This window comes from Microcaecilia unicolor, chromosome 1 (genome assembly GCF_901765095.1).
Source record: "Microcaecilia unicolor chromosome 1, aMicUni1.1, whole genome shotgun sequence".
NCBI lineage: Eukaryota > Metazoa > Chordata > Amphibia > Gymnophiona > Siphonopidae > Microcaecilia > Microcaecilia unicolor.
In genome coordinates, this window is record NC_044031.1 from 102,093,287 (window position 1) to 102,116,756 (window position 23,470).

The window sequence follows — 23,470 nt, forward strand, 5'->3', positions numbered from 1 at the left end:
TTAGGAAACCGTCTAACCCCTTTTTAAACTCTGCCAAGCTAACCGCCTTCACCACGTTCTCCTGTGCGGTGTCTGCTTACCTGATTGTTAGTTTCAGATATGTTAAGGAAATGTTAGAATAAAATCAATATGCACAATATAGCTTTTTCTGTTTTTTTGTTTAATTATCTTCTATTTTGCATATGCATACATTAATGTGTAATTTAATGGCTGCTTGACATTTGTATGGTTTCCCTTGACTTTTGCAGGCTTTGCTCTCTGTACATGATACTGTGGCTCAGAAGGATTATGATCCAGTATTGCCATCCATGCCTGATGAAATTGATGATGATGAAGATTCTGTAAAAATTATCCGTCTTGTGAAAAATAGAGAACCATTGGTAAGGAGTTATTTTGCATGCCTGTTTAGTTATTTAATGGCCAATTATTTTTTGCCAATCCAAGAAAAGGTACCCTTGGAAAATTATAATTAAATGTAATGTTTTAAATTTTATTTTATGTAACTTTCAGTTCCACCATTCATTTTGTTCTTTTTGTTAAATTTGTGTTAAGGTGGGAGGAGTGTAGTACCACTTGGTAAAATATGCAGGAGAAGACTGTGAGTCATTATTAATCTTGTCATATAAGTAGTATAATTTGCATAACTTTTGTCAAACTAAATGATTTTGACAAGCGCCACACACACTTCCAGGTGGTCAGCCAATCAGAATTCAGGATTTGCCAACGCCGTGCCCACCCTCTCCCCGAACCACACCTCCTCTTTCCTGCCCCTTTTGATATCACCAGATGTAAAGTAATAGCCCCACTCCTTTTGCACAGCCCTGCACCATTTTTGCATAAACTAACATGAAACCCTGACCCTATCAGTGACTTCACAGGAAGTGATGTCATAACTCCACCCAGGCTATTTCCCTTTTCAAGATGGTGGCAAGTAGTGGACACCTCATTGGCACTTCCTGTCTCACACTATTCGCTGCCATCTTGGAAGGATTACATGATGGGAAGTTACATCGGTCATTATGTCAATTGTCAGACACTGCCTCCTATAGCCTTGGAGGAACATGCACAGTTCTTTGTTCTCAAACCTTAATCCTTTTTTTTGTGTGTGTGTGATCAGCTGTCTATCTCTCGGGGACAAAAGGACATTTCAGGCTTCACACGGAGAGAAAAAAACAAAAACTTTTAGGCACACTCCTCTCTGCAGTTTGTTTTTCCCTGTCCTTAAATAGTTTTTTGGGTTTTTTTTCCCATTCGTCCACTCCCTTTGCAAAAGTTTGTGTGACTGTCTTAAAGGGCTTTTCTAAGCAGTGCTTTCAGCCCCCCACTCATTTGAGAACTCCATGGCTCATTATCCCTCCGAAACAAAAGAAAATGCCTATCTTAAAAAGCTTTTGTTTAGCCATTCTCTCAGGAGCGAAAGCCACACCAGCCGAAGTTCAGTTTAAAGAGGGCAGCTGATTGAGCTGAAAGAAAATGTAGAGTTGCTCTTCCCAGCATTTTCAGAGGCAATTTAAAACAGACATCACAGAGTTTATCAGACCTACCTGCTGAAGCCCTGCCCCCCTTCCCCTCATGCAGAAAAAAAACAATGTCTCATCCTCTTCTCACATTATAACACGAACAAACCCACAGCCATAAACACCCCAGACTTCACCCTTCCGGTCTCGGACAGGCTGAAAACTCTCGCAGTTATAATAGACCGAAATCTCACACTAGAAAACCAAGCAAAAAACACAACAAAGAAAATGTTCCACTCAATGTGGAAACTCAAAAGAGTAAAACCTTTCTTCCCAAGGGAAACATTCCGCAGCCTGGTACAATCAATGGTGTTAAGCGACCTAGATTACTGCAATGCCATCTATGCCGGATGCAAAGAACAAATCATCAAGAACTCCAAACTGCCCAAAACACAGCAGCCAGACTAATATTTGGAAAAACGAAATATGAAAGCGCCAAACCCCTAAGAGAAAAACTACACTGGCTCCCACTAAAAGAACGAATTGCATTCAAAATCTGCACCCTGGTCCATATAATTGTTCACGGTGAAGCCCCGATATATATATATGTCAGACCTAATTGACCTGCCAACCCGGAACACAAAAAGGTCAGCACGCACATTCTTGAATCTACACTACCCCAGTTGCAAAGGACTGAAATACAAATTAACATATGCATCCAGCTTCTCCTACATAAGCACGCAACTATGGAACGCACTACCAAATGTAATAAAAACAATATATGACCTAACTATCTTCCGAAAACTACTGAAAACCAACCTGTTCAAAAAAGCATACCACAATGGCCCTTCCTAAATACTAGAAAATGAAACTTCACCAAAACTAGACAAAATGGAACTCTCTTACACTCGACTGCTTCATTTACGCAGCCACTAATGAACGCTACGCACTACTCACTACCACTCTGCTTCTCAAGCAGGATATGAACTTCCTATATTTGATCATCTACCTTACCCTATAATCTACTTTATTACTATGATTTTCAAGGCAAAATTACTCTATTATTTACCTTATCATTTATGAACTATAATGCAATATCACCTTGTATTTCTGAACCTGGAAGTGGCGATCGCCACTCCGGCACAATGTAAGCCATATTGAGCCTGCAAAGAGGTGGAAAAATTTGGGATACAAGTGCAACAAATAATAATAATCCCAACATTCCCTCTCCTTTGAGTGTGTGTGTATGGCTTGTGAAGGGCATCTGATTCCGGGAACTCCTGCTGGTGGTCAGACTGCAAAGCAGAGTTTTGCCCATTCTCTCACTCCTTTTTCCTGAAACAAAAAAAACCCCAACCCTTTTTATACTTTAAGTCTGAAAGCCCCTCATTCATTCATTCATTACAGCATAGACAGCAGGGGCAAATCTGTGTGGGGCCTCAGGGGCCTGGGCCCCCGCAGATTTTGCCCTGGACCCCCTTACCGCCTTCAACCCTCCCCTGCAGTCGCCGTCACCAACTTTTGCTGGCGGGGGGACCCCAACCCCCGCCAGCCGAGCCGAGGTCTTTGAAGTTCTTCTTCGTCCTCGTGCTGTTCAAAGCTGCATCCAGTTTCGGAGTCTGACGTCGCAGCACATTGTACGTGCAGGACGACAGACTCCTGCACGTACAACGTGCTGCGACGTCAGACTCCGAAACTGGATGCAGCTTTGAACAGCACGAGGACGAAGAAGAAGTTCAAAGACCTCGGCTTGGCTGGTGGGGGGGTTGGGGTCCCCTGCCAGCTGAAAGAATATTTTTAAAGGCAGCGGCAGGAGGAAGCGGACCTCGGCTGGCGGGGGTTAGGGTCCCCTGCCAGCAAAGGTAGATGGCGGGGGGGGGGGGTCGGTGACGACGGGGGGGGGGGGGCTATAATGTGCCCCCTCATTCTGGCTCTGGCCCCCCCTACCGCCCATGCCTCTGATAGGTTTCATACTGCTTTCTCTCTTTTGGATTTTTAACAGGGGTTTAAAAGAGCGTGATGAGCACTAGCGTATCTGATTTAGAATGAAAATGTTAAATTGCAGCCCCCTCCTGCTACTCTCTCACAGCTCATTCAAGACATGTGTGGAGCAAGCTGACACCCCCCCTCCCCGCCAAAGACCGGTTACTATAACAACCCCAGCTGCAGCTCCACTCCACCCACACAGTAAGGGTAGTAGGAAATAAAACCTGTTAGTGAAATGTGAACCCATTCTTAAAATGGTTTAAAAGCATAAAAGAAAGTTGACAATTCCCAAAGCTGGTGTATATAGAGAGATTCAGCATCCAGCTAACGTATCTCTACCCTCTCACAGTTCATTCAAGGTATGTCCAGAGCAAGTCAACTCCGCTCCCTCTTGCCAAAGACAGGTTTACTGTAACACCACCACCAGCAGCTCCACTCTGCCCACACAGGAAGGGAAATAGGAAATAAAACCTGTCAGTGAATTGAAAGTAAGAATTCATTTTTTACATGGTTTTAAAAGTATGCACATTATGCTGACTGCTCAAAAAGCTGGCAAAGCCCAAAGCTCGTGTACATAGAGAGATGCAGCACCCAGTTATCCCACTTCCTTTTCCCCTTAAATGGTTCTCCACGCAGAAGGCTTTTAAAAAATAAAATCCTCTGTTGGTGATTCTGCACTGGTGTTGAAGCGTGCAGTGCCCTAAGAAACCATGTACAATAAAACCTAAGCAGAATTTACTTCTGTTCAAAGCTGGTAAAGAGGTTACTTTTTCACTATGGATAAAAGAGTTCAATGCATGCTTTGGCCACCCCTAGTCACGCATCATAGCAGGGTCCCTCCAATAACAGTGAAAGTTTCTTTGTTAAAAAAATGAAAACAACACAAAAAAAAAGTTAAAACACACACATATGTTCACTGTGAAACCCGATCAAATCATGTGGCATATCATCTGCTGGCAACCTATATATGACGAATTGTCAAACCAGTACCCGTTTATGTGTGTGTAAGATATACTCACATATGATGTTAGACATGTGGTTACATTGTGTGCCACAAGTGAAAATCTAAAGATGTTTTTAAAGACTAATAAGAATGCACAAAAGGTCAAAATACTACGTAAAAAAACAAACAAAAAAATGGGTATTTTGAAATGAGGATAGAATATCAAAGAGTAGGTGGTGATCTACAGTGTCAAAAGCAGTGGTTGTGTCAGGAAGGATGAGGATTTGGATAGGAGCAGGTCACCTGACATTTTGGTAGGTGGTGTTTCTATATAGTGTGGAGGGGGAAAGCTAAGATTAGAGTGGATAAAAAATAGCTTGAGATGGTATAATCACTGTATCTTTTGAAGACAGTTGTAATGAAAAGTGATGGTAGATATGATAGAATGGATATCAGCAGGGTAGGCAGAACTGAGTAGCTGGGTGGGAATAAGATCAAGACGAGAAGACGTGCACTCTCCTCCTCGGTGATTTTAGAAAAGGAAGAAATGGTTGAAGGGAAGGGGAAATGGATGTGAACCTTGTCTTGGAAGTTGCCAGCCAGTCTGGTAGTGAAGATTTGTATTCTCCTTTTGATGGTGATGGGAGTGAACAACAGGAAAGAGTGGTTGTATGAAAAAGCTGGATGCAAATTTTGTGGGCTGGTATGAACTATACGATGGCAATTTAAGTCAGCAATGTTGTGTTTTGGAGATACCGATTGGACAGTGATCTATTTACAAGTGTTGATTTGGAAGGAAATGTTGGATCATGTTCCTTTTTTTTGAAGTTTTGGAGGTTATTATAGAAGATGAGGGAATTGGTTAATGACAGGTCTCCCAGATGACAAAGCAGGTTTATTTTAAGATGCAACTTCTTAGGAAATTGAGACTTCTTTTGAATTCAGATTTATTTAGAGAATGGTACAGCTGCTTATTATATGTTCACTAGTCTATTGTAATGCTTTATATGTGGGTTTACTAGGAAAATTGAGGAAACTTCAGGTTGCTTAAAATACTGTGGCAAGATTCCTGATGGAAAAGCAAGAGGGAACTAGTGCGTCCCAATTGTTGCTTAATTTGCATTGGCTATCAATTCATTGAATGTAGAATGTTTGAGATTTTACTGCTAACCTTAAAAATCTTAAAATGTCAGGTGCCCCACTACTTTGCTTTTTGTATTCAGGTATATACCCCCAGACATCCATTTCACGCTGCATACACAAACTATTGACAATTCTAGATCGGTCTCTTTTTAGAAAGGAAAAAAATGAAGTAAGAAGGCTTTTAGACTGTTAGCAGTGGAAGAGTGGAATAAATAGCAGAAAAATGAAAAGTATGCTGTCCATTCTTGGCACTAGAAAGTCTTTGAAATCCTTTTTCTTAGAGAACATGGTAGATTAAATGATTATTTTGTATTAATTTTATATTGGATGTTTATTTGACCTGTCTTTTATTGATTTTATTATTGTACACCATCTTGAATGGCATTGCAAAGAAGAGAGAATAAAAGGATTTATAAACAAAATAAGTCTGCTCAGTAAGTGAAGGGAGTGGTTTGAGGAGAAGACACTTGAAGAAGGAGTTAAGGGTGGCAAACAGAACATGAAGGTTGAGGAAAGGAAGTTTGTCAGATGTGCTTATAACATAGTAAGTGATGACAGATAAAGACCTGAATGGTCCATCCATTTTGCCCAACAGTCGCATTCGTTATTAATTCAAGATTTAAATCAACAATGAACATGATATTATTTACTTGATCATGGTCTTTCTTTGTTGTTTCTGGGATATAGACCTTAGAAATACACCCGTCTCTGTCCTTTTGTTCCAACTACTGGAGTTGCCGTCAAAGCCCACTCCAGCCTATCCAAATCCATCTTGTCATTTGTAGGACAAAGACCGTAAAAGTCTGCCTGGCATTGTCCTCATGTTCCAAACCACTGGAGTATCTGTTTAATCCCTCTCCAGCCCACCCTAAACCGGATTGCCATATGTGGGACTCAGACCACCATACAAGCTAACCCAACACCGGCCTTAGTTGATGCAGCCAGAGTCGCCAAGCACCACTTGACATGGAAACACATATGCAGCCCTTTAAGTTTTGTTTTTTTTATATAATTTATTTTCCAAGTAGAGATCCTCTGTGTTCATCCCATACCTTTTTGAATTCCACCACAGTTTTTTTCCCACCACCTTCCTCAGGAGGTCATTCCAGGCATCTGCTACCCTCGCCATGAAAAAGAGTTTTCTGATATTACTCCTAAGTCTACCACCCCGCAACCTCAATTCATGTCCTCTAGTTTTATCACTTTCCCTTCTCTGGAAAATTTGTTTCTATATTAATATCTTTCAAGTATTTAAACGTCTGTATCATATTTCCCCTGTTTCTCTTCTCCTCTAGGGTATACATATTCAGGTCTTCCAGTCTCTTCTCATATGTCTTTTGGCATAAGCCCAATACCATTATTGTCACCTTCTTCTGGACTGCTTCAAGTTTTCTTATTTTTTTAGGTAGATATGGCCTCCAAAACTGAACACAGTACTCCAGGTGGGGTTTGAGTGCCATAACAGTGGAAGGGGGATTAGCTTGAATTTGAAATTTATGAAATCAGCAGTCATAGGATTTTTGTCACAGGCACTCTGCAGAGCAGGGACAAGAATACAGTGAATGAATTCTGTAGGTCAGCCAAGGTTGTGGTTTGTTACACCATATGGGATGGGGAATAGGAGGAGCAAATATTTCCAAAGTAGAGAATGTTAGTATTATAGGAAGAGACTGCCTCATTGAGACTCTAACATATCAGGTAAGAGGAGAGATGGGACGGTGGTGGATTGAGTGCAAAGATCAATAGCCTGAAGATAGCTAAATATATTGGTGACTGGATGTGACTGTGAAGGAATGTATTTGTGTGAAAGGTATCAAGTGATGGTCAGAGGGAAAGAACTGAGGTGGGGAGGTTTGAGAACAGCTGGAGAAAAGGACAGGCTCAAGGCAAATGGCCATGCTGGTGAGGAGGGTGGTAGAGCAGTGCTGGAGGTCAAATGAGGAGGTTAAAGAAAGGAGTTTTAAGGCATAAGTCATAGGGGTCATCAGCATGGAGGGGGGAGAGAAGGGAAAGATGGTTCAAGAAAGAAGGAAACCAGAAGTCAAATTCAATGAGAATGGAAAATGGGGATATATAATAGGTTGATAAATGGTTGAACCTAGAAAGGTATTGGATAAAGGTGGAGGGAATGGACTTTAAAAGAAGAAAAAAAGATTAGTTTGGTGGAAGTTGAAACATGCAGGAAAGAGGAGACTGATAGCCTGACACTACCAGTGCAGCCAACCAGGTGAGGTGTACAGGGAAAAGGTAGACTGCATGACAGGGCAACAACCAAAGAGGAATAATCAGGGGCAATAACAAGTCTCGGCTAAAGCCAGAAGATGTAGAATATGAAAGAGAGATTAAATATCAGCAAAATGTCTGAATACATCAGTTGAGTCTGATAAGGTCATATTTTCATAAATCTCACCTTGCACTTTTGGTTCAAATGTTGATTTTTGTCTAATCTTCACTACTGTAATTCACTTTGTTGGACTGCTTAGCAAGTTATTAGCTAAACTACAGTTATTACAGAATATAGTTAATTATTCAATTGCGGAAATATGATAGTGTTTTCTAGGTATATGAAAGAATTAAATTGGCTTTTTGTATGTTCAAGAATTATTTTTAAAACTGAATGTTTAGTTTTTCAGTGTTATATGGACAGACATCTGCATTGCTGATCCAATTTTTTATTTGTTGTTTTTATATATCTGTTCAAATTCACAATAGTTTGCAACTGAAATATCCAATTTTTAAGACTATATGGTTTGAGAGAGCTTGGTTCAATGTTTTAATTTACTTTATGGAATAATCTACCTACTTTGATTAGTCAAGAAGTAAATTATAAAAATCAATCTAAAATTTATCAAATAAAAAGGTTTTTAACTATTTACAAAATTGCATATATTTTATTTTAATATTTATTTCTCACCTCAGTGAATTTTTGAATTGTAACCCGCCTAAAACCTTTTGTTGGGATCAGTGCAGTCTATAAATCATGGATTAGATTAGATTAGATTCTCTAGTTAAACCAGAGAGCTGTATCAGCAAAAAGTCTGGAAACAGTTTTCTTTCTCCCTGCCGGTTCTTTATTTTCTTGAGTGGTGTTTTTCTTATCTTCTACTATTTTTAATTTTTCATCCTTTTCTTTACCTTTCCTTAATCTAATCTTTTCTTTCCTTTTATACTCTTTATTTAACAAAGCAGTCCTGATTGTAGTGTCAATAATGCAAGGTAGATCACAAAATTATATAATCGTGATAAGGGGCTTAATATAAAAAAGAAAGTGGGGGAGAAGATTGATCCAATTTGGACAGGAACCATCATGCCTCACCCTTTGTAGGAGCTGCACGAAAGGAGACAGACATGAATTTGAAGGATGAAGGTGTAGGGAGAGAGTTGCTGTATAGGAATTGGTATGGGATGAAATTGAACTTTGTAACAGGTTTATAAAATTCATGCTCAAAGATTTATTTAAAAACATGTAATTGGTCCATTATGTCAAAAGCTGTAATTCTTGAAAATGCTTCACGGTATGCAAAATGACTAATGTACAATGCTGCATAATAGTAGGGGCTAAAATTCACCTATGAAGAGGCAAGTGTTAGAGAGGCTGCACAGGCTACATGGTAATGGTAGGGATATAAATCTCACTCTGTCGTCTACCCTGGACAATTCAAAGGGAATTTTGTCTGAAGATCGAAACATGGGTAAGCTAAAATCCTTTCTGCAGGCACAGACTTATGGCACTGCTATCCCCGGAATTAAGATGATACTTTCTCTAATCCCCATAAATGACTTTACTTTGTTTTTATTGTGTCTGATATTGCTTACTGTAATCCACCATGGTCTTCTGGTTAAGCAGACTATAAAGGTTGGATTACAATTAAATAAATCCTAGACACCAACATTACAAAGAGCAGAAATGAATGGCTAGACCATGCTTCTGTATGAAGAGCATTTATTAGAGAAGGAAAAAATGCAAACAGTGGTGACCATGTAATTCTTTATTGAAGGACCTATTTACTAAGGGGTCCTTTTACGAAGGTGTGCAAAAAGGGACTTGCACTGGCATTGATGTATGTTTTTGACGCACACCAAGGCCTCCTTTTACCGCAGCGGGTAAAAGGCAGGTCTTTATTTTTTTCAAGAAATGGCCATGCAGCAAGTGGAGCTCTTACCGTGTGGCCATTTCAGGGGGGAGCACTTACCACCACCCATTGAGGTGTCAGTAAAGGCTCCCGCGCTAACCTGGTGGTAACTGGGCAGCACACTGCACTGCCTGATTACCTCCGGGTACACACTGGTGCTACAAAAATTGAAATATTTTTGCAGTGTTGGAAATGGTGCGCGCTGAGGGAAGGAACTACCACCGGGCTGCTGCGGTAGCCCGGCGGTACTTCCCTTTTAGCGATTGGTAAGCCCGTGTTCGGCTTACCAATTCTTCGTAAAAGGGCCCCTAAAGATTTTCTCCTGTTTTGTGTCTAAAGGGAAAATGTTTGGGGTATAGGACCCTGAGCAATTAAATTATTTTCACTTATTGGGTGTTTTCATTAAACTTGTAAAAGATTGCTAGTCCAAATTAAATCTCTCATGATTGGAGAGAATTGTGTGTTCGTTAACAGAATTTGGGCAGAGCTATCATATTATCTTTTTCTAATTGTAGCAATAGCTGAGAAAGATCTTGCTATATTTTAAAAAGTGTATGTTTTAGTTTTACAGTTGTGTACAAAATTTAGGTACCCCTGTAAAACTATATTTTTCAGTGAACCCTTAAATGAACAAAAGCTGACACAACCTTGATATGTGCACGATCATTTTTAGGCAATTCTTAAAGCTAAAAGAATAATTTTTGCTGATTTTTAACAGATGCACATGCCATATTCATTTTTAAAATTACTTTCAAAGGTCTGGACACTCAGTTGATTCATTAATAAAGCAGAGGAAGTTGATTCATTAGGCTTTCAATCAGGTAACAGCAATTCCACAGTTTCATTTGTTCTTCCTAGTTTAAACAAACATTCTTGCTTCTCAGCAGCTGCCTTGCAAAGCAGGAGAAGGCTAGCATTTTCAGCTGACTGAAACATTACTAAGAAATGGAAATTAACATTTAACTGTTGAGGTTGAGGGAAGAAGATCTGGAAGAACACGAAGAGTATTTGATAAAGTTGCTCATAAACTGGTCAGATCTGCAAAACAGAATATGCCTGTTCCCAAACCTGGTCCTGGAGGCACCCCAGCCATTCAGGTTTTCAGGATATCCACAGTGAATATTCATGAGAGAGATTTGCATGCAGTGGGGGCAGTGCATGCAAATCTCTCATGAATATTCACTGTGGATATCCTGAAAACCTGAATGGCTGGGGTGCCTCCAGGACCAGGTTTGGGAACCACTGGAATATGCCAACCACTGCAAATGACCTGTCTAAAAGTTTAGATGACAATGGAATAATTGTCCACAGTACAGAGTTAATTACACAATGATCTGTCTGGGATAGTTGTCAGAGGGAAATCTTTTCTATAAAGTCAGGCAATGACTTTTGCGATAGTATATACAAAAGAAAAATTTGATAAGCCAGAGAGTTTCTGGAACAAAGTGCTTTGAATTAATGAATTGAAAATTGAAATGTTCAGCCTCGACCACACAAGATCACAGTTGGAGATAAAAGGGTGAGCATTTGAAGAAAAAATATTGGGGAGGAGTGCCCCCATCCTATGTTACAATAGCAAAAAAAAAAAAAAAGAAACACCCCAACAAAAAACAGGACTTCTGCAATAACACCCCTCTGTTTACTAAGCTGCGCAGTAATGCCTACACAGCCTGTGTGTTGGCATTGCCATGAAACAGCTGGTAGCGCAGCTTAGTAAATAGAGGTAAGATACATAACCCTTATATGACACTATTAGAGTACTGAATTCTCTCAGCTCCCCATTATTAGCAAATAAAAAAAATCCACCCCTGTATGCCCATCAGAAAGAATTTCAATCAAGGTTAGAGTTATAGGTATTTGTAAGCAGAGAAAGTAAGGGCCGTTGTCCTTGAGACAACTGCTGGAACAGAGTTCCTCTGCTTAATTTGCAGTTTTATAGGAACAGTATCACCTTGGAGGTAATACAAAATCACCTCTGTCTTTTTAAGGAGGGAAGAGGTAAAAGAGGATCTGTATAAAAAAATACTTTTTGAATCACTGGTAGGTACGTGCACCATAGCTTATAAAGGAGCCGTATCTAAGACATATGTATTGCTGAATTTCTCCTCTTAAAGAAACCTAAGCGTATACTACACTGAAACAGGGATGTAGGTAATGATCTCCCAAAAGACAATTGGCAAGATGTTAAAAAAAAAAAAAAAAAAAAAAAAAAAAGCAATTCTGAGATATACATTTCCACAAACTTGGTAGAGAATGGAAATAAACTGCTGCATAGGTGGTACATAACTCCTGCTAGGCTTCACGAGGTATATCTGTATTGCAAAGTACCATTTATCAAAATACCTTATTTTAACAAGTGACTGTGGCAGCATTACAGTCCAAGTGCATGCTATGTTTCATGTCTGATGGAAGTGCCCAGGAGCCGAGAAATATTGGTCCAAATTGTGTGTAAAATCCATAGCTAGAGTTCAAATGCAAAATGACACCTAAAATGTTGACGAAACATCTGCTTATGCTGTTAATGAAAAATATTTAAAAATAAAGAATTTTTGAAAATGATAGTGAGCATGCACACCATAGGCATAAGTTGTGGAATTAACTGCATCTTTGGTATATCTGTCTTTCCTGCTGCCTGGAACATTTTTTTGGACTATAATACAGTACTTAACAAGATATATGGTCATTCTTGGTTTTCACTGGATAATCAGGAAGACATTATTTTAAAAAGCTAGTACCAAAAATAATTTGTAAGAATAATGTTCCACAGTTTTAAAAACATACTTTGGGATGTAGATAATAAAAATACTTTAGAGAAAGCAAGAATAAATATTTCCACCTTGCCATGGGATCAGTAATTTATGTCTTCTATGCAGTTCTCGTTTCAAGATGCAGTAGCATGCCAGGAATCGTATTCCTTCAGGCACTGATGCCCAGGTTTGTGTCTCCTATGATAACATTATTGTTTTTATTTCTGATTTTTAACAGAGCAATAACGGTATAAATTCTAAACCGCCTATTTTGTGCATTTTGCTAATTTCTGAGAGTCCAGCTTACTGTACCTGAACTGTAATTAACTTTGAGAGTGCATCGGAAATACAAGTGGTTCAATCCAAATGCAAAACGCAGTAGCATAACTTGAAACAATGAGGCCTGCACACTTAACTCTTGTCAGATTATCTGCTCAAGGTGGTTGAATAGGTCAGAGATGGTCTGTTTCTATAACCTCTGAATAGTCATTACCAGAAAACTGAAATTTTCTAAGGGATGTCTGGACAAGGTGAAAGCTGAACATAGCTATGTTTTTCATATGCCTGAAATACATACTATCACTTAGGTTGATTTAACCCCACCCCCACCGCCATCCCGTAGTTTGGGTGAAAAGGGCTGAATATTGGACATCATGCATGTCCAAATAGCTACTGTCATGAAAGAGACTATTATGGAGCTCATTTTCAAAAGAGAAAAATGTCCAAGTGGCATAAATCTGCATTTTTCTCAGAAAAACGTCCAAATTGGTATTTTCAAAACTAATTTTTAGATGTTTTTCTATGAAGTCCATCAGAAGTGCGTTCAAATCACAAGGGAGCATGTCAGGGACCTGTTAAAGTCGGGATCTGGGCGTTCCTAACACTTGGACATTTTTCAGGCGTAATGGAACAAAACAAAACTGTCCAGGACTAAAACTAAAACGTTTTGAGCTAGACCTGTTTTTATAATGAATAAGACACAAAAGGGTGCCCTAAATGACCAGATGACCACTGGAGGGAATCAGGGGTGACCCCCTCCCACCCCCACAAATGTGAATACAAATATGATTTAGCAGCCTCTATGACAGTCTCAGATGTTAGAACCAGGTCTATTAGAGCAGCATGTAGGTCCCTGGAGTAGTGTAGTGGTCAGTGCAGTGCACCATGGAGTGGGGGACTCTGGTCCCTATCTCCCTCTACCTGTCATATTTGTGGTGGAAACTGAGTCCTCCAAAACTCACCAGAAACCCACTGTACCCACATATAGGTGCCCCCTTCACCCATAAGGGCTATTGTGTACAGCTGTAGGCAGTGGGTTTTGGTGGGCTCAGCAGACAAGATAAGGGAGCAACGGTGAGATGTGTACCTGGGAGCATGTTTTTGAAGTCCACTGCAGTGCCCCCTAGGATGCCCCATTTATCTCCTGGGATGTCTCGGAGACCAGTCTACTAAAAATGCTGGCCTCTCCTACATCCCAATGGCTTGATTTTCTACATTTTTCACTTGGACTTTTTTTTTTAAATTGGACCAAAAAACAAAACGTTCAAAGAACAAAACCTTGTTAGAAACAATGTTTTTGAAAACAAAAGATAGATGTTTTTCTTTTTGGAAAATGAACCTTTCTTCTTCAGATTTTGGATGTTTTTTGCAAACCGTCTAAAGTTGGACTTAGACGTCATATCGAAAATGCTCCTCCACAACTGAGATATTTTGGAAGTGACAGAAAAAAACAAAAACTGAGTCGGTCCAAAACAAGTTAATCAAAGCATGCCAGTATATACTTTTTTTCTGGGTTTTGTTTACCTCAGGCCCTGCCCCACTCCTACCCCATGATAATTCACTGACTGAGTTCATAAAGTTTCACTTATTTTTTCACCGGTTTCTTGTAGGTGCATAACGTCCATTATTTTATATGTGTATAAAAATGTAATTTCATATTTTCTTCCTATGGATAATCATGGGAACCAAGCAATGCGACTCTTTCCTTTTACTTCCTTTTATTCCATTGGAATGGAATAAGAACATTTCTGTTTTGGAAATATTTCTTCGAAGTGGTTGTCATGTTTATCGCATATACAGCTATATTGTTGCAGCTTAGTGGTTAAGCATTCAGGCTGAGAACCAGTGAGCCCAAGTTCAGATTTAATTTCTCCCACTGATACTCCTTGTGAGCTTGGGCGAGTTACTTTCTCCTGCATTGCTTCAGGTACAAAACTTAAATTGTAAGCCCTCCTCTCCTGGGCAGGGAATTACCTATTTTGCTTGAGTGTAATTCACCTTGAGCTAGATTTTGGACAGATGAGTAATTGGATCTAACCAATCCAGATCTTAAAAATAAATGTTTCATATCTGTCTACAATTCGTACTTATTTCTCATAGTCAGTCTCAGTCATACACTCTTTGGACCTATCCTGCACACAAGCTTTCACACATCAGCTCCCAAAGCAGTCATTCATATAGACACATCAGTAAGCCTATGAAAAAAGCAAATGATAAAGATGTAATCAAATCTAAAACATATTCTTTAGAAAGAATTTTGGATCATTTCCTCTCTTCTTGGGGGTGAGGACCGAGGAATCCTTTATCAGCCTTTGTTAGGTGGCTTTCACCTTCCACTCCAGGTAGTAGAACAGCAGCATTTCAAAGAGAGCCAGAGAGGGAGAGAATCAGGGCCGTGCCTAGGGTCTCTGGTGCCCCCCTGCAGACTTTCAGTTGGCGCCCCCCCCCATGTGGCACAAGATGGCAAGGCTTACAAGCCTTTCTTGCGAAATACTTGATCGCAAATAATTTTTTATGATTTTTAACCGTGAAAATGATCGCTCACCACTTGCCACACTGACAGGAATTGTCAGCAATATTCTTAGAAAACAAATTGCTATACATTGCAAAATAAGATAGCAGATGTAAATTCTCAAAGTGGACATATTCCAAACACTAAAATGAAAATAAAATGATTTTTTTCTACCTTTGTTGTCTGGTGACTGTTTTTCTATCCATATTGGTCCGAGTCTCTGATTCTGCTGCTCTCTATCTGTTCTCTTAACTCCGTTTCCAGGGCTTCCTTTCCATTTATTTCTTTACTTTCCTCCTTTCTTCTTCATTTCTTGCCCTACATCCATAAGTAAAAGCTGTGTCCTCCTCTGTGGAATTGACTGGAGGAGGGATAACGTGGATCCAGCTTTTGCCTATTTTTTCCATCCTTGTGCAGTTTTTTTCCTCTCTTCCCTTTCCCTCATCTCCATCCATGTGCAGTTTTTCTCCTCTCTCTTCCATTTCCCTCATCTCCATCCATGTGCATCTTCTTTTTTCTTTCCTCACCTCCATCCATGTCCAGCACTTCTCCTCTCTCATCCCCTCCATCCATGTTCAGCATTTCTCCTCTCTTGTCCCTCCCCTGTATCCATATAAAGCAATAATTCTCTCTCCCCTCTCCTCCATCCAAGACCAGCATTTCTCCTCTCTCCCTGCCAACTCCTCCATCCATCCATGTCCAGAGAATCGCTCTTCCCTGCCCTCCCCTCTCATCCATGTCCAGCGATTCTCCTCTCTCCCCTGAACCACATAAAAGCCAGAAACTGTGCAATCTCTGCAGCACTGTTTCAGGCTTGGGCAGACCCAAGTGGGCCTTATAGTCATTCCCTTCTGTCATTCTCCATATCTCTCTCACCCAGACTAAGCAGTATCTCATCTTTAACTACCAATAGGGTGAGCAGATGCCTTTCTGCCAGGTCATAAAGAACAGAAGCCAGCGCTGGATTCTTTTTTAAGTTAATAAATAAAAACAAACAAAATCCATAACCTAAAAACAAACACAAAAAAAGCACTGACTCTAAAGTTTAGCAATTTCATTAAAGCAAAATGTATTTTCACATATCACAAACTCTTCCTATCCAAGCAGAATGTTTTATATTTATTTATTTATTTATTGCATTTGTATCTCACATTTTCCCATCTCTTTGCAGGCTCAATGTGGCTTACAATACATGATGAATGGTGGAGATATATAAGAAATAAATATTTAGTAATTACACACAAAAAAAGCAATCAGATTTTCACTTACCAGCTCTTCACAGCTAAACTTCCTCTTTGAACCTACTGTTTGAACCATCAGCCAATGAAATGGCTTTTAGCTGTAGCTATATCAGGTTACCTGATAAGATAATTATGCACACATCATTGCAGTCATGCCCTCCTCTCAGAAAAAAAAACAAAAACTTTGAACCACTTACAGATTTTAACAAACAATTACACTATTTATTTTTTATTTCTCCCCAGTCTCACTTGCACACCTCCCTCCAAACCTGTTCTCTTTAATTTGAATGTTGTTCACTTCAAGCTCACCCCGAATGAGAAGTTGTTCCCACACCAAAGACATATATAGCACTCGTATTCTTTTAAGCAACTTCAGCAGAGGTGTCTGCCTCAGTTAGCACTGCTGGGCTGCCTTCACTTTCTGACGCAGAGAGGGAAGGGCAGGGGAGAGAGGACAATCACAACTTCAGGTAAAAGATTTTGCAACTGAAAGGACCTGAGCAGCGCCCTCCAGAGGTTGGCGCCCCCCTGCGGTGCTTACCCTGCTTACTGTGTTGGCACGGCCCTGGAGAGAATGGGAGTCAGGACACCTTACAGACAACACACAAAGCAGTAGGTAGAAAACAGAAAAAGAAGGTAGAGCATAAGTTGGGCCCCCAGTAGGGGGCTTCTTTTCCCCACCAGGTCAAAATCTCTGGGAGCACGAGTGTGAATTTACTGTTACGCAAGTCTGGACTGGAAGACACCAATCCACAAACAATGGACAATGACAGACATGTAAAGAGAAATATTTATATAGTAGATCTCCTAAAGGAATAAAAATTGGTTTTCTGGACCCTCTTATCCCTCAACCACTGGGGCAGTTTTATCATTACAAAGATCTGATACACTCACCTTACCTGGACTTCAGAAGGCTTTTGACAATATTCCAAAAACAGCAGAAAGTGGGTTTTTCATAGCAATATTAACATCTTTTTTGGTAGGAAGGGAGGGCTGACGGTGCTATGATGTTGGTTGTGGTGCCAAGTGCACAGTTTGACAGCGTGACTTGTATTACCCAGTTCTGAGCACTGTTCACATTAATTAGTTTTAATTGAATTTAGTTGCAATTTGAGTTCTTACTGTGTGTGGCTCACCTTATTTAATGTGTGCTGTATAGTCAGTATGTGATTAGTGCAAGTGAAATATTTGTAGGTTTCCATTTTTTTGGACATTAAAAAAAATAAACCTTAAATTTATCCAAGTAGATCTTTTGTTTGTAAAACTATGCTTTCTAGTGTCCTTTACACTATTAGTTTCAAGTTGCTGTTCTTGACACAGCCAGTCCCTTCAGGTACTTCTTTAAAAACTGACTGTAGCGAAAATAATAAAGTATTGAAGTAAATCCTAAGTTAAATTTCTTTATAGAAATGATTAGTAGTAATAAAAGTATGACTGCAGCAGTCCCATTTTTCTGTAATAGATATGTCTACAGAAGTCGTCAATGACAAAACCAATAAAACAACTAAACAACTATGTATAATGTTTACTTAGAGCTACTGCTAGTGACCCCTGCACTACTATATATAACAGCATTAAAAAAAAGAAACCTCAGAACTCCAGGATGTAAGTATATAACACATTTACTATCCTTATTGGAGCTCCAGTATTATCACAGTTTACAGCCTGAGAAAAAGGAACAGTGAAAAAATTCCGTGACTTTAATATTGCACTTCAAGGGAGAAAACCCATTGTTCCCAAAAAACCCGATACAAACAGAATTACAAAAGGTGCGGGGAACATTACAGCCAGTCGGCATCTAATAAAGTTCCACAAAAAAACTCAAGAGACTGTGCACAGCAAATCAGAAAACTTAATATCAGTCCTGAAATCACTCCAGAGCATATCATATTTTTAAAGGCAGACCACAAACCACAATGGTGACAGTTATCCAAAGCCCCCTCCAGTGTGGTAGAAACTACAAAATTTAGAAAAAAAGCAGCCCTGGAGTTAATGCACACAGCTTTCCAGCACAGAAAATCTTATGACTTTTTTTTTTTCCAGTGCTCCTTTTTTTTCAGACTGAAACCTGTAATAATACTGGGACTCCACTAAGGATGTTAATTGTGATTATATACTTTCATCCTGGAGTGTTAAGGTTTTTTTTTTTTTTTAATGCTGTTGTATATAGTGGTAAAGCCACTCAAAAGGACTAAACTTTGCAGAGACTATCGGTAATGGTTCAAACCATCAAACTCCCAGCAACCAAAGGTTAATTACAGTCTGTCACCGTTCTTGATAACCTTAATCATAAATACACTTTTTTGAATAACGTTTTTTGGATCCTCAAACTGACTAGCCAAATGCATGTAACATTTTCTAATGCATTGCTGCCCATTCCTCATTGATCCATTTTTTTTTTCTTTTAATTTCTTGCATAACTTTTGTTAAAAATCAAATGATGAAGTAGTTAGCTTTCAAAAATGTTCTATTGCTGTTACAAATCAGACCTTCTGCCGACATGGCCAGGTTTCATACAGTTCATCAGGCCAGAGGTCTGTGTTATAATGCAGCAACTTCACTTCAAATAGCAGTGCAAAGTAATTTAAGGAGGAATGTAAACCAGTGTTTCCCAAGTCCAGTCCTGGAGTATCCTTTGCCAGTCAGGTTTTCAGAATATCCATAATTAATATACGTGAACTTGATTTGCATGCATTGCCTCCATTATATGCAAATCTTGTCATGCATATGCATTGTGGATATCCTGAAAACCTGACTGGCAAAGGGTATTCCAGGACCGGACTTGGGAAGCACTGATGTAAACCATCCCATTAGTTAAAGTTCGTATCCTCCCTTTTACCTTTAGTCATCTTCCCCACACTAGTTTTTCATCTTTGAATTAAAAGTCTTTGTGAGGATAATTTAGTCTGATCCCATTTTGCAGGCAGATGTCAGTTCTAAGAAGATAAGGGATTGTGGCTGCCTGTTCAGTATCACTAACTCACTTTTAAAACTGTTTTAAACTGTTTACTAACTGAACACTTGCCAGTTCATTTGTTCCTAGGTGTACATTGATACCCATTTCTTCTGCCTTAGGTATTCTCTAACACCTATGGCTTTTTGCCCTTTTCTGCCAGCAGAGGCTCTTATCGCAGTTCTTTACTAACTCTGTACATCTCACTGAGGAGTCTTTCTAAATTTTATTTTCCTTTTGGGTACCTATCCCAACTTGTCCATGGACAATTATTTCATGTTTTATTGATACAATTTAGCTTTAAAATGATTTTGTTTGTCATTGTGGTTGGCTTTCATTCAATAAAATTACCTAGCTATTTGTTAAATGCATTTTATTTCTTTGATATCTGTTCCCATTGAAATTCTTATGTTTCCATATTCTTTGTATTGTGCGTAGTTCCTCTCTTATTTTGGTTAGTCCATAAGGTAGCACATGTCTTTGTTTTTGTTAAACCAGAGTGACATGGCTACCACCTTTCAGTGGGTTTCTCCTTGAAACTGTGCAGAAATAAGAGGTCCATCCTTCTCTCAGGAAGGAAGAGAGAGTTGAGAAAGCTGTCACTTTATACAAATGATAAACCTTTGTCTATTATCCTCAGGTAGGAAAGTAAATATAAGAGAATTTACAAAGGGGTAGGATGGGTAGCAATATAAACTATCCCAAATTCAAAAAGCTAGACAGAGTAGATTTAGGGCCCTGTTTACTAAGCTGCGCAAAGGGCACAGTAGCGTTTTTAGCACAAGCTAAATGCTAAAGACATATTCCTAAGGTTGTGTTTAGTGTGTGCTAAAAATGCTAGCGCGCCTTAGTAAACAGGGCCCTTAATTAGCAAGATGCTTTCAACCAGGGGAGTCTAACTAACTCAATGAATATGCATGAGATCTATTTGCATGTACTTCCTCCATTGAATGTAAATAGATCTCATGCATATTTATTTTGGAAATCCTGAAATCCCGACCTGACGAGGGCCGAGGTTGGACACCCCTGCTTTAAACAATTTCATAGTTGGCTAGTCACCATGACTTGGGAGTCCAAGTTCTCCTCTGAGATATAGGCAAGTAATGCTCCTTGATGATGTGCAGGTTTAATTTTTCAGACTGATGTTCAGCCTAAGCAATAATGTGACATTTGAAAGCTTTTTAAAGATGCTTGTTAATTTACCAGCAAATCCATTACTATTATTTATCTGTTTTGCAACAAGAAACCTTGTGGTTAGAATAACTAGTATTAAATCTTCATAATCTGTCTTTGACTTCCTTTTAATTTTAGGCTGGAAATGAAATTAGAAAATATAGCTAATATCAAGACAATAAGAAAGGAATATGTTATAAGATATAAAAGCTTATGTACAACAAGTACAAAATGTATACCAAATTAAAGGAAGAATGCCATTATAGGTATTTTGCTTGACTGAAATGCCTTGAACATGTACATATACACAATACTTGTCTGCAAATCAGTAATTTGTTTTGTCACACTCGACAAATAAATTGTTGGCATGTTTAAATTGGTGATATTCCTCAATTACTGCACAATACATTTTCTTAATAGGTTATCAAATAACTTTGTCTTTTGGATTTCATTGTTTTAGTGCCATTCTTTAAGGGAGCAGTTATATGTGTGTGAGTGTATGTATGTATGTATATATAATATAAACTATAGGAGGATTAAACCATACAAACCTAATTCACAATGGCCAGAGTATAACCACACATTAAATAAAATACAATAAAATCAAGTGTACCAACACATATACACAGTTTGATAGATCTGCCTACTAAACCCCAAAATCATAAATGCTATGGGTAGACAGTCACCATCCATCTACAAAGTAGACACTCCCCATGATTGGCTTGGATATCTATTGGTATAGACCAGCAGGCCAATTTTAAGAGGGAAACATCATGGAGAGTTTCCTTTGAAAATTCAGTTTAGCAAAAGTTGAGTACAGAAATATCCATTGATTTTTGCATGTGCTTTCTTATGAAGTTTGTGGTAACACCTTTTCTGCCTCATCTTGTCCCCACCTCCAAAATATTAAATGTTTTTCGAATGAAATAGGCTAAATCAAGTTACTGTTGTAGTTACAGGGCCAGAACACGGCAGTGGATGGGTCTAGTCTGCTCCCAGTCATTTTCATTTCCTTTATTCTTACATTCCCACTTACATTTTTAGCTGATATACTAGAGAAAGGGCAAGTCTAAAGTTTTTCTAGTACACTATGGATTAGTCCCCATCTCAAATACACTTGACCAGTTCTTTTCCCAGGAACTTTACTCCAATTCCTCTGGAACCGGGTGCTCTGATTGGGGGGAAGGACAGGTGCCATCCTTCCTGGCCTTAAATGAATTACCCCTCCCTATGGTGCAAAACTATCAGCTCACATTATAAATTTCTTGAGGTGTGGGATCTTGTTGCACCAAGCTACTTGATTTCATTAAAATGACTTGTAACCTTTCATTAAAATTGTCCATGGTATATGAAGATTGGTGTTACATTAGCCACTTTCCAGTTTTTTTTAAAGGATTTTTGGGTGATCTGAGAAATTATAGACTGGCAAGCCTGATGTCAATGCCAGGCAGAATGGTAGAAAGTACTATAAAGAATAAAATGACCAAACATATACATAAACATGGTTTAATAGGACCCAGCCAATATGGATTAACCCAATGGAAATATTGTTTGTTTGTTTTTGTTTTTTTACATTTGTACCCCGCGCTTTCCCACTCATGGCAGGCTCAATGCGGCTTACATATTGTATACAGGTACTTATTTGTACCTGGGGTAATGGAGGGTTAAGTGACTTGCCCAGAGTCACAAGGAGCTGCCTGTGCCTGAAGTGGGAATCGAACTCAGTTACTCAGTTCCCCAGGACCAAAGTCCACCACCCTAACCACTAGGCCACTCCTGCATTTTTTTCAAAGGAATGAATAAAGGTGAGCCGATTGATGTTGTATATATGTCTTTACCTTTGAAGCCAGAGACACTGAGGGAAAAGTGATGGTGGGAGGGAATGGTAAAACTAGGGGTAAAAGCCCCTGCCATAAGATAACTAGTGTATTGGAGAGATTGACCATTTTATACCTGAGATATAGGTGATATAGATCACCATAATTGTAGTGCTCTCTGTTCCAATACATTGACTGTGATTAAACTTGCTGATTCATGCTTACTCTAAAGAAAGACCTATTACCTAGCTGGTGCAAGAGAAAGGAATGTGGGCAATGTGAATGTCATATTGAACCCAGAAGTCCTGGAAAAAGCATTTCTGTGGGTTTTTAAGCCATAACATAAAGTGTACTGCCAATCACTTTCTGTAATGCTATCGGACCATCAGAGACACTGCTGATATCAAAATGATATAAAAGTTCATCTGCTGTGGGAAGAAAGAAACATCTGTTCTGAAGATCATGTCTTATCTCATCAATTCATCATCATCTGAACATTTTGAGTGAACCCTGCCTGGACAAAACCACCTGCTGTTCCCAGCCACCCCTAGGAGGGAGAGATTTGCAACCACATGCAGGTTGCATGGTCAAGATCTGTAATCTCTTGCACGGAACAGACAATAGGAGTTTTAATACAGGGAGTGTGTATTTATTCCAATTAATTTAAAGTACATTTGGAAGTGCTTTTGTTTTGAACCTTTATTCAAGTTTTATTCTGTTACATTACATAGTAAATGTCAGCAGATAAAAGACCTGCACGGTTCATCCAATCTGCTGAACATGCTGCCCAGAGTTAAATGTAAACCCTAAAATAATTGTATTCTAATTATTTCCATTTTTATTCTTGTTTATACCTATCCCCCCTTCAGTCCGTTCAAAACTCTGCTGCACGCCTTATCTTCCGCCTGAACCGGTACACTCATATCACCCCTCTCCTCAAGTCACTTCACTGTCTTCCGATCAGGAACTGCATACAGTTTAAGCTTCTTTTAACCTACAAATGATCTCGAGCTACAGCCCCTCCCTTCCTCTCTACCCTCATCTCCCCTTACATTCCTACCCGTAACCTCCGTTCTCAAGACAAAT

General features: G+C 39.2%; 1 protein-coding gene across 1 annotated transcript in view; it reads left to right on the top strand.

The window, feature by feature from the left end:
• The window catches only part of MPP7 (membrane palmitoylated protein 7), a 517,419-nt gene that overhangs the window by 270,757 nt on the left and 223,192 nt on the right, over positions 1-23,470 (top strand). Inside the window, exon 6 of the mRNA XM_030199273.1 lies at positions 249-380. Within this exon, the coding sequence (XP_030055133.1) occupies positions 249-380 (132 nt within the window). The remainder of the gene's footprint in view (positions 1-248; positions 381-23,470) is intronic.